The sequence below is a fragment of the Tachyglossus aculeatus genome, chromosome X3, assembly GCF_015852505.1.
Source record: "Tachyglossus aculeatus isolate mTacAcu1 chromosome X3, mTacAcu1.pri, whole genome shotgun sequence".
NCBI classification, from domain to species: domain Eukaryota; kingdom Metazoa; phylum Chordata; class Mammalia; order Monotremata; family Tachyglossidae; genus Tachyglossus; species Tachyglossus aculeatus.
This window is the reverse complement of record NC_052099.1, coordinates 20606310-20618450: the sequence shown is the minus strand read 5'-3', so window position 1 is coordinate 20618450 and position 12141 is coordinate 20606310. Positions and strand designations below refer to the sequence as shown.

The following is a 12141-nucleotide window of genomic DNA, read 5'->3' as shown; positions in this document are numbered from 1 at the left end:
AAGTTAAGTGACTTGCCCAAAGTCACACAGCTGACAGTCGGCGGAGCCAGGATTTGAACCCATGATGTCTGACTCCAAAGCCCGGGCTCTTTCCACCGAGCCACGCTGCTTCTCTACCATGTAATCTCCCTTGGCAAAATTTCAACACATCCGTTTGCTTCCTATTCAAACCTGACTGATGCATACTTGACTCGAACGTGGTTAGTGTCAGATGAATAGAAATAAAAACCGTGCAAAGCAAATGCCAAGTTGTCAAATTTAGACAAGAAGAATCTGAGGTTGAACTCTGACCTTCCGTACCTCACTAAGCTGTTAGCGCTGTCCGGATCATGAGCGGTTACCGTGCCAACCACCGTCCCGATCTTGGCATTCTCGTAGACCTCCATTACGTAGAAGGGTTTGGTGAACAGAGGGGGCTCGTCCACATCCCCAACAATGATCTTCAGCATCGTCACATCTTTGAAGGGGCCCAGGTGCGAAAAGCGGAAATCGAGATGGGTGTTGGCACCTTCTATGTTGAGAGTGTAAGATTTCTTCTTCTCATAATTGAGTGGCTGCGGGAACCAAGAACAGCACAGATGTCAAATGTGATCTGTCAGAACTTTTTGCCAAACTCTCTTTCCTTATATTATGAAACTGTAAATCTGACAGCCAATTATTTCATTTTTTTTTTTTTTTTTGCAGTACTAACATTCTCAGTATTATGAATATCCTTTCTGATAAGACCTGGGTAAAATTCAGTTTTAAGGTAGTAAGTGTAGAATTCATATTCCAAGTGAATTCTACAATGTCTATTTAATTAATTCACTTTGACATGCATCCCCACTCCAGACTACAAGCTCCTTGTGGATAGCGATCGTGTCTAACAACTCTACTATATATTGTACTCTCCCCAGTGCTTAGCACACATTAGGTGTTGAATAAACACTACTGACTGAAGATGAGACCGGTGTGAAGCCCACAGGCCCATCCTCTCGTGATTGCCCTGGGGTGCCCATTCAGAAAATTTCTCCCAGTCTCCACTTGAACCTCTGACATAAAAATTAATTGTTAATATCAATTATCTTAGGTTCAAACTGGAAACAGCTGCCTTTGTTTTGCCCAGGGACTTTGCCCCTACTCTGTTCCACGATGTGAAGCATGACATAGGAAAACACTGCGGAAATCTGGAGTGTCCACGGGTAATTTCAGCCCTTGCTCTGGAAAAATCCAACATGAAAATTTTCAACAACCATGCTTGAGCAATCAATTAAATCACTGCCAAGAGTGACATATGGAAAACAGGTTTTTCATGCCGCAAAATAATGAAAATAATGAAACATTCTTTAGAGAGATGGATGAGTGGATGAATCCAAAAAGAAATTGTATCAAATTCTGATAATGTATTGACATTTACTCGGTGAGCTAACAGAACACTTTAAAACTACTTTTGGGAGGCTTCTGGATCAAAAGTTTTTGTTTTATTTTACTAATGTTTAACATTCCTCGCCTAAGAAAATATAAGTACAAAAAGGCAATATTTATGTTCCCCTGCTAATGTGGTGAAACTATCACTTTTAAACACTTCTTTCAGTATACTTTTAAAACACTGTGGTTCCATTCAGTTAGAAATTATGTGAAGATAGACTCCAGATCACTGAGAGGGAGTTCAAATTATACATTCATCTTAAATGTTGGATTCCTCAATTACTGCCTATTACTCTTAGTAATTACTTTTACATCCCATTACTTTTTCAATTGCACAAAATAATTCTTGCCTCCCTTAATATTTACTCGGTTCATGCATCTGGAGTCTATTATCATCTTCCTTGTCGGTCATCACTCAGTCAGCTGTTCATTTTCAGAATGTTTTATCTGCCTTATAAATAATCTCTGCTATGTTTAAATGAATTTTAATCCATCTCAAGAGGTAAAGATCTTGATACAGATATTTTTAAAAGAGAATTAGGGATGATTCTTGATTCCTATGTCTATCTCGCTGCCTGATCAGTAAGCACTGGGTGGACAGGGAATGTTCTTGGGCATCTGTTGTAACTTCCCAGTAAGCAAATCCATTCACTCAATCAATCATATTTACTCAGCGCTTACTGTGTATGCAGAGCAGTGTACTAAGTGCTAGGGAGAGTACCATATAACAGAGTTGGTAGTCACATTCCTGCCCACAAAAAGCTTACAGCTTACAGTGGTAAGTGGTGCAGTGCTACCACTATTATTCCTGCCATTGCTGGAATAATACTTCTATCTACTTATTATCATGTTGTTTTTCAACAAATTGCCTTTTTTGCAATTTGTGCTCTTTGCCTTCCCCTTTATACTGTAAGCTCTTCAGGTGAGGGACGTCTTAACTTCATTCCTTCATTCATTCGTGTTTATTGAGCCCTTACTGTACAAAAAGCTTAGGAGAGTACAGAACAACAATAGATAGATTCCCTGCCCACAAAGAACTTAAAATATAGATGGGGGAAGATAGAAAACAATACAAATAAATGAATTACAGATATGTAGATAAGTGCTGTGGAGCTGGGATGGGGGAAGAAAAAGGGAACAAGTCAAGGCAACACAGAAGGGATTGGGAGCCCGTTGTTGGGTAGGGACCGTCTCTATATGTTGTTGATTTGTACTTCCCAAATGCTTAGTACTGTGCTCTGCATACAGTAAGTGCTCAATAAATATGATTGAATGAATGAATGAATGAATGAATGAGAATGGGCAAAAGGGGGCTTAGCCTGAGAAGTCCTCTTGGAGGAGACGTGCCATCAATGAGGCTTTGAATAGGAGGAGAGTAAGAGATCCTGATCCTTGGAGGTTCTGGGTGACCTAGAAGCTGCTCCTCGGTGTATCAGTTTTTTTTTCTTTTTTAATGGTATTTGCTAAGGGTATGCTGTGTGTCAAACACTGTTCTAAGCACTGGGGTAAGTACATGTTAATTAATTAATTAATTAATTAGTCAGGCACAGTCCGTGTCCCATATGGGGCTCACAGTCTAAGGAGGAAGAACAAATGTCCCCATTTTACAAGACATAGAGAAGTGGAGTGACTTGCCCAAGGTAACCCAGCAAGCAATTGGCAGACCTGGGATTAGAACCCAGTTCCTTCTGACTCGCAGGCCTGTGCTCTTTCCACCAGGCCGTGCTGATTCTCCTACCTGGGGAAGAGCTTGGGGAAATACCCTGGACATATCTGGAGCCACCGCATTCTCCCGTGGCCATGCTGAACTCTGACCAGGGGTGCCTAGAAGTGTGACTGGATAGGCAAATCAAATCTGGATGCATGCACACAGAAGACAGAATTAAGGGAGGGTGTCTGTCCTTATTCTCCCTATGTAAGGAAAAAAAATTGAGGTGAAAAAAGGTAATAATAATAATAATTGTGGTATTTGCTATGGGCTTTCTATGCATCAGTAACTGTTCTAAGCACTGGGGTTGATAAAATCATCAGATCCCACATGGAGCTCATATTGTAAGTAGGAGGGAGAACACGTATTGAATCCCCTCTACAGATGAGGGAACTGAGGCCCAGGGAAGTTAATAATTAATAATAATTAATAATAACATGGTACTTACTATATGGTATAGTAAGCTCTTAGTATAAGCCGAGCACTGTTCTAAGCCCTGGGGTAGATACATGTTAATCAGGTTAGATACAGTCCCTGTCCCACGTGGGGCTCCCAGTCTCAATCCCCATTTTACAGATGAGGTAATTGAGGTCCAGAGAAGTGAAGTGACTTGCCTAAGGTCACACAGAAGACAAGTAGCGGAGTCAGAATTAGAACCCATGACCTTCTGTCTCCCAGGCCTGTGCTTCTTCTACTAGGCTACGTTGTTTCTCAAGGTAAGCATCTTGCCCCTCAAGTTCACACAACAGGACAGTGGAGGGTAACTGGACTCAGGTAACTTGAGTCCTTCAATTGCATTCATTTGGGAATAATGAGGCTTTAGAAGACTAGAAGGTTATCAGGCAGGCTATAACTTCAAAAATCCAGGTTCGTGGTAAACATGATTTGGAGTAGAATCCATCCCAGCCAAGCATTTCTTGTTACATTAATAAGAGAATCCTAAGTTATCAGGGTACATTTGGACCAAACCAGACCGTTTCCCAGTGAATTCAAACTTGGCAATTTTCTGATGGGGCAGTGATACGGAAAGGTATTTACAGGGGCTCTTCTAGCTGATTTATAGAGCAGCACTGATTCTGATCTTTGTAGAGATTAGCCGTTCTGCCTTGCTGAGCAAGGTGAATTGCTGCAGTGATTAAACATGGAATGGGAGTTTTAAAGACTGTCTTATTCCCCACACACCCCCCACACACCCCCGCCCCAATTCCTGTTTCCTGAATCGGTAGTTTGAAGGTTGAAATTCCCTCAAGTGCAATGTACATTAATAGATCTTCTGCATTTACAGCAGGACTACTCTACGGCTGCTAAATGTCAATGCAATTTACAGGTGCCAAGATGGCTGGTTATAAAAGTCAGAGAGGGGGCTTTCCACAAATGCATGGCATCTCCCAACATAATGCCTCCCTTTGTGGGACACCAGAATGATAAAAGTGAAGTCCTTTCATTTGTTCTGCAATAGCAGAACATGTGTCAACACAGCATTGCCTTTCAAATGTCTTTTTTCAAGGGGTGACTGATTGGGAGATATAACCAAAAATCGATTTATTGGAAAATTCCAACCAATAAAACCAAATATCTAAAGGTGGATTTCAAATTTAGACTTAACATATGTATGCTCTCTTTACTCTGGTTGCCTATTTTGCTATTTTTGTAGATGATAGAGTATTTATATGAAGTACATGATGATCTCATGATGAGACCACATTAGTTGACATGCCACTTTTTTAGGAAAAATAGCTTCAAAGAAGTGGAAATACTTGAAAGTAGGTCTAATGCTACAGTCATACTCATTTCAATACATTTATGCATTTCCAGAAATAAGGTAAAAATTCAGTTTTCTCCCTTTCAAGCCTCCCAGTGTGTGATATTTATTATATAAAAATGATTCAACAGAAAACCTGCCTGGTGCCCAGAGTAAGTTTTTGGTTCCAGTGAATATACAATTACGTGATACTGAAAAAGTCCCTACTATTTATTCTTGCTGTTAATCCAGTGGCTCACTCATACTCGACTTGTACTTCCCAAGCACTTAGTACAGTGCTCTGCACACAGTAAGCACTCAATAAATATGATTGAATGAATGCTCTAGACATTAGTAAAAACTGATCTCTGGAATAAGGTTGGAAAGCAGTTGAACATCACAACAATTGTATTTGTTAAGCCTCTTACTTTGTGTGTGCCAAGCACTAGGACAGAGACAAAATAATCAGGTTGTACACAGTCCCTGTCCCACATAGGGTTTTCAGGTTAAGTAGGAGGGAGTAAAACTTAATCCCCCATTTTGCAGAGGAGAAAACTGCCTTGGGACGGGTGATGTCTGAAATGCCCTTCACTTGATTGTTTTCTAGTTGGATAATAATAATAATGATGGTATTTGTTAAGTGCTTACTATGTGCAAAGCACTGTTCTAAGTGCTTTGAAGTGTTTACTTAGAAAAGTATGTTTTTAATGCCTACACATGTAACTCTACACTGCTCTGTACAGCAGAGTCCTCAATGAATATTATTGATTTATAAATCAATATAAATATAAATATAGATTTATTGATTGATGAATAAATTGATTTTACTACATCTCCCTAACTTCGAAGCCCCTAAAATCTCCTTTCCTACAAGAGGCCTCTTTTCCTCTACTTCCCTTCCTTTTTGTATCATCTTGTGCTTGGAACCCTCTAGGCATTGGATATTCGTCCCATGGCACTTTTGCAGATATCCTTATACTCTGTCATTTCCTCCATCTGTCATTGATTTTAATGCCTATTGCCCTTCCAGGCGGTAAACTCCTTCTGATCAGAGATGATGTTTACTAACTCTACTGTACTCTCCCAAGCGCTTAATACAGTAAGTGCTCAAAAAATACTACTGATTGCAAAAACTTCTCACGCCACTAACAACTTCATAGAACCTAAGTCTACTTCTGCCTCCATTGTTTGATTTGAGCACTCTTATTTGCTTGAAAAAAGTCAGTATTTTTATAGTTGGGTAAAAAGCTAAAACATTTGATGCCTTCAGCCTTTCATGCTATAGACCCCCTGTTCTGGGATTCTGCTCCAAGACACCAGGCAGAATAAGACTGAACCATGTGTCACAATGTGAGCAGCTGGGTGTGGGAGTTGCAAAGCTGAGATTCCCAGCGAACCAATCACTCTGCCTGTCTTGTGGGCAGCACATCGATGTTTTGGCCAGAATTCTTTCATTAGTGCAGTTTCAAAAGTTTTAATGCACTATTTGGAGTTTCACTATAAAACATTCCTCACCTTGATATAGTTGTTATTATATCATTATTTCATCACTATCATTATTATACTACTACTAGCAATAATGGTAGTAATACTTATTAAGAGATTATTAGTTGCCAGGGAAACACAGTACTAAAAACTGGGGTACAGACAAGATAATCAGATGGACACAGCCGTCGGACACAGAGCTTTTAACGTAGGGGCAAGGGGAGGCGTCTCTCCAGGAGAACTTGTATAATATTACCAGATTTGCTAATCTACTGTCTTTCCATGCTCCTGTTACTAGCAGTGCGGCTTGATTTGTTCTCCTCTCCCATTATTTGCAAATTGTATATGTCTATCAAGACTGCAACTCCTTGAATTCAGGGACAGTGTCTTTTACCTTTATTGCACTCTCCCTAGCATTCAGCAATTAATCAATAAATAAGGAGGAGCAGCGTGGCCTAGTGGTAAGAGCCCGGGCTTGGGAGTCAGAGGTTGTGGGTTCTAATTCCGCTTCCACCACTTATCAGCTGAGCGACTTCAGGCAAGTCATTTCACTTCTCTGTGCCTCGATTACCTCATCTGTAAAATGGGGATGAACACTGTGAGCCCCATGTGGGACAACCTGATAACTTTGTAGCCCAGTGCTTAGAACAAATACCAACATTATTATTATTACCATTCACTAAATATGTACTGTGTACAGATCACCATAGTAAGCACTTGGGAGAGCTATTAGATATTATCCCTGCCCAGTTTAGCTATAGGGGCTACAGAGAAATGCTCACAATACAATGGGCCCATTGCATTGTGAGTATCCTATTGCCTAAGTGACAAGCAACTACTAAAGTGGCAGTTTCAGGGAAAATAGGGTGGGGAGAGCAAAATCTGGAGTTCCCATTGATCAAAGAGAGAAAGCCAATGAGAAGTGGAGGAGATAAGGAATGGGTAGATGATCTGGGGGATCTCACTGTAAAGATTATAGGGCTTCACATGGCCAAGAAACATGTCTACCAACACTGTGTGCTTAACACAATGGCCTGCAAACAGAAAGTGATCAATAACTAATATTGATGGATTGAGCTGAGTGATTCACGTCAACTCCCGCTCAGTTGGACTTTCTCCACTTCCCCATACAGCCTTCCCTTTTCCAACTGCTCTGTCCCTGCCCCTGCTGTCATGGATCCTTTCCAGCTAAATTCCAGTTAATAGTTAAGTTGTTCCTTTCCACAATAACTATGAACCAGATCCCTCTTCCTTTTCTTTCCAATTTCATTTTCCCTCTTTGGAAAGATTGAAACTGTTCAGGAAGGAGCATGGGGCAGATAATTTCCATTGAAGCTCTGGTTGTCAAATCCCAAATTGTACTCTGCCAGGCTGGTTAGGTTTTGTTTCTTCTTGAGCCAGCATCGGGGAGGAGGGGTAGATGCTATCCCAAGAAAAAAGTAAGTACATTCTTTTAAAATAGTTTTAAAAAAAAAAAAACATTTCTTAAACCAGTTTGATGGAATCCCTGCCAAACATTTTACATTGAAAGCAGGCATCTGTGTGGCAGTTTGGGGGTGGGGGGGAATGAAGCTGAGGAGATAACTGCTTGCTCTTTGATGACTGCATTTTTAATCTAGGGGAAGCGATGTGTAAACTGGTTGATCATGTTGCCTTTCAATCCAATTAGCTTTGGAGAGACTAAGTGAAGAGGTTGACGATAGCAATGAGAGATGGGAGGAGAGTGTCAGCCAGTAGTTTTGAGACATGATGGTGCCGGGGTCAGAGCGGCAAGAAAAGAGGACAACATTAGAGGGCAGAGGGGATAGCTCCACTTGAAAGTCAGCCGGGAAGAATGAAAAAGAGGAAACGGCTCTGGAACAAGGAGAAGGGGAAGAAGGGACTTAGGATAAGTTATCCTGGTGATTTATATTTTACCTACAAAGTCAATGGAGTTGCCTGGGGCTGTGCAAGAAAGGCAGAACAGACACTGAGCTTCAGGAGGGAGTTAAAGGTTGGGAATGGTCAATGAGAAAGGAATCGGAGAACAACCTAGCAAAAGAGGAAGCTGAATAAGAGCAGGTCAGAGGGAATTTGAAGTCCTAGAAATCAGTCCAGTGCCTAGGTTATTTATTTTTCCTCCAGCAGTATTCAACAGATCCAGCAAAGGAGTGGAAGAAGTAGCGTGTGGTGGTGATGGGTGATGGAAAAGGGGCTAAAGGCCCGAGGTAGGATGTGACAGTAGGGGAGCCTTGAGAAGGTTAACAGGAGCAGCAAATCCATGAGAGGTATGGTAGACCCAAGCAGGTTGATGGGGCCAGAGTCTGGAGGTTATACTGAGGGGGGTAAAGACCAATTTGAAGGGGAGAGGGAGTGGGAGAGGTGGCTGCTCATTTTCTGCAATAAAATAATGGAAGAAGGAAGAACTTTAAAAAAAAAAGTTTAAGAGAAATTAAAGATGGAGAAATGGTGCAGCCAAGTGCACAGAACTGAAAATCAAGAGACCTGGGTTCCAATCTCTGCTCTGCCACAACCACTGGGTGAATTTGGGCAAGTTGCCTCACTTCTCTGTGCCTCAGTTGCCTCAATTTCCTCATCTGTATGGGGATTAAATATCTGTGCTTCCTTTTGCTTAGACTGAAAACGCCCTGTGGGGCCAATATCATCTGATCTATGCCTGATTTGATCTACACCAGAGCTTAGCACATAGTATGTGCTTAATCAATGCCACAGTTATTATCACAGTGAAAATTAATCCTAATAAAGGAATCCAAATCAACTGTCTGGTATATTCCACATATTTGAGAAGCAGCATGCCTGGAAGAAAGAGCATGGGCCTGAGGCTCAGAGGACCAGGCCTCTAACTCCAGCTCACAAGCTTGTCTGCTGTGTGACCTTGGACAAATTATTTAACTCTTCTGCACCTCAGTTACTTCATCTGTAAAATGGGGATTAAGACTGTGACCCTCATGTGGGACAGGGACTGCATCGAACCTAATTGTCTTGTAGCTACCCCGGCTCTAAGTACAGTACTTGTCACACAGTCAGTGCTTCACAAAAACCATAACGTAGAAATAGTCACTGTATGAAACTGCTCTTTTATTACCTTCTTCAGAGAAAGGATTCCCTCTCTCGTCTCTTTGTCAGTGGATATGGAGAAGAATCCAGCCCCATCGCCACTGATGATTGTGTATTTCATATCAGCGTTGGATCCAGTATCTGCATCGTTTGCCCTGATCTTGCCGACTGCGGAACCGACTTGAGCTGATTCGGGAACGTAGAGCTGGTAATGCTCTGGAAAAAAATGTGACACGGAAGAGTGTTCCTTCAGACCATTCAGGATGTTTTACTTAAATTACCAATAGCTAGAAAAGTTATAGATCTCCATGTTCAAAATGTTAGCATGTTCATAACAAATGAAGCACAGCAGACCACAGTGATTACTACGGGAGTGGGAGCTGGGCAAGACACATACAGCCCTAAAGGATGACTGCCCATCGGTCCACTCTCCCCTTCTGGACTGTATCCTCGTTGTGGACAGGGAGTATGTCTGCTATAATGTGGTAAAAGAGAGTTGGTCGACAATCTTCCTGCCTTCGAGTTCTAGTTTAGTGGGCAGGATGGATATTATTATTATGGATATTATTACAATAATCATATTGAGCACTTACTGTGTGCAAAGCACTGTACTAAACACTTGGGAAAATACAATATGACAATCTAGAGGGAGAGACAGACATTAATATTAACAAATAAATGGATAAGTAAATACATGGTGAGGATATTAAAATGAATTACAAAACTGAGAAGCAGCGTGGCTCAGTGGAAAAGAGCACAGGCTTTGGAGTCAGAGGTCATGGGTTCAAATCCTGGCTCTGCCAGTTGTCATCCATGTGAATTTGGGCAAGTCATTTCACTTCTCTGTGCCTCAGTTACCTCATCTGTAAAATGGGGATTAAGACTGTGAGCCCCCCATGGGACAACCTGATCACCTTGTAACCTCCCCAGCTCTTAGAACAGTGCTTTGCACAAAGTAAGCACTTAATAAATGCCATTAAAAAAAAAAGCAACAGAGTATAAAATCTGAACATACTCCATTTAATCTGAAGAGAAGTAAGTGAATCAAGGATTGCCTTCTGGAAGACTTGGGATTTCAGGAGAATTAGTGTAATTACATTTGCCAAAAAGTGGTGACTAGAACTTATTTTTTTTTTTATCACAAACTGGTCTGAGTGCATAATCTACAGGGAAAGAACTATACAGAAGGTAATATCAGCTTTCCAACTAGAAGCTAACATAGCTTTGCACTCTTGCTCTTAAAAGGAAGGACTGATCTTATCTACCATTATGTGTGAATGCATATATTATGTGATCCTGAAAACCCAAGTTTCATTATTAAAGCAAAGGGGAAGAAATGTGTGAGACTTAGTTTCCATAAATGCATGAAGAAAAATTTAGGGTAAGTGTGTAAAACATGAAGAAAATAATAATGATAGAAGTACTTTCCTTATTGAACAGATTTGTGCAAATGATCTTGCCAAGTCTAATAGTTTCTGAACAGACAAAAAAAACTTCGAGGTAATGAAGAAAATTATTAAATGAAAAGGAGCTGGGGCTGAGTGACTGAAAGGGGAAAAAATGATAAATGAGTCCAATTTAGTGGAGAAAGTCTTCAAAACCGTCATAGCTATTTTCTTGAAGAAAACAGAAAAAACTGGAAAAGGAACCCAGAATCCAAAGAAAAATGAGATTAACTTCATCCTGATGGATAATATGTGAATGACCCAAGTCAACACACTGTCCTCATACCACCCAAAAGTAGGGAAAATGGAAGGGAGAACAAAACTCGAAAGGGGAAAGAAATATATTCCAAAATATATTCAGGGGACAAAGTTGTTCAGCTTGAAATGAAAACAAACTCAACACTCTAGCAGCGAGAATGATGGACACCGCTTGAATTAATACCTAAAATGATGAAAAGTGGAAAAGGTAAAATTTCACAGGAAACACCTAGCAAGGTGAATAATAAACCAACTATGGAAACATGGCGATCAAGAGCAACCCTAAGATGGATGAAAACTGATATCGACATGACAGAGATGGATGAACAAAATAAACTCCACAGGGAGCTGAAGACAAGGATCAGGGAGAACATCCGAAAATTAATTACTGTCTCCACAGAAACGAGACCAAAGCAAGATAAGGTGCCATTCTGTGGACAGACTGCTTCCCAGAGCAGACTGTGTCCAGAACATTGTCTTCCCCGGCTCCTTCATTTCCCCCTACCCCTCTTCCCCTTCTAGACTGTGAGCCCACTGTTGGGTAGGGACCATCTCTATATGTTGCCAACTTGTACTTCCCAAGCAGTTAGTACAGTGCTCTGCACACAGTAAGCTTCGAGGTAATGAAGAAAATTATTAAATGAAAAGGAGCTGGGGCTGAGTGACTGAAAGGGGAAAAAATGAAAAATGAGTCCAATTCAGTGGAGGAAGTCTTCAAAACCGTCATAGCTATTTTCTTGAAGAAAACAGAAAAAACTGGAAAAGGAACCCAGAATCCAAAGAAAAGTGAGATTAACTTCATCCTGATGGACACATTTAGCTAGAGAGCGCATAGCCACAGAAAGATGGGCCTCAAGGTTCGATGCTGTGGTAGAGAATTTGTGCTGTTCCGTCCCACTTCAGTGGTGTGCTACCGTGGCTCCCATAACCACTAGGAAGACTTGTCTGGGGCTCTTGGGGTGGCAGATCAATCAGTCAATGATATTTATTGAGTGTTTATTGTGTGCAGAGCACTGTACTAAGCACTGGGGAGCAGTACA

The 12141-nt window shown here is 41.1% G+C and overlaps 1 protein-coding gene across 3 annotated transcripts in view; it reads right to left on the bottom strand.

Annotated features, from left to right (window-relative positions):
* Nucleotides 1-12141, bottom strand: part of CDH18 (cadherin 18) — a 452445-nt gene that overhangs the window by 39658 nt on the left and 400646 nt on the right. For all 3 annotated transcript variants that reach the window (XM_038770457.1, XM_038770455.1, XM_038770458.1), the window contains 2 exons: nucleotides 9427-9614; nucleotides 301-554 (listed from right to left, as the gene is read on the bottom strand). In XM_038770457.1, the coding sequence (XP_038626385.1) occupies nucleotides 301-554; nucleotides 9427-9614 (442 nt within the window). The remainder of the gene's footprint in view (nucleotides 1-300; nucleotides 555-9426; nucleotides 9615-12141) is intronic.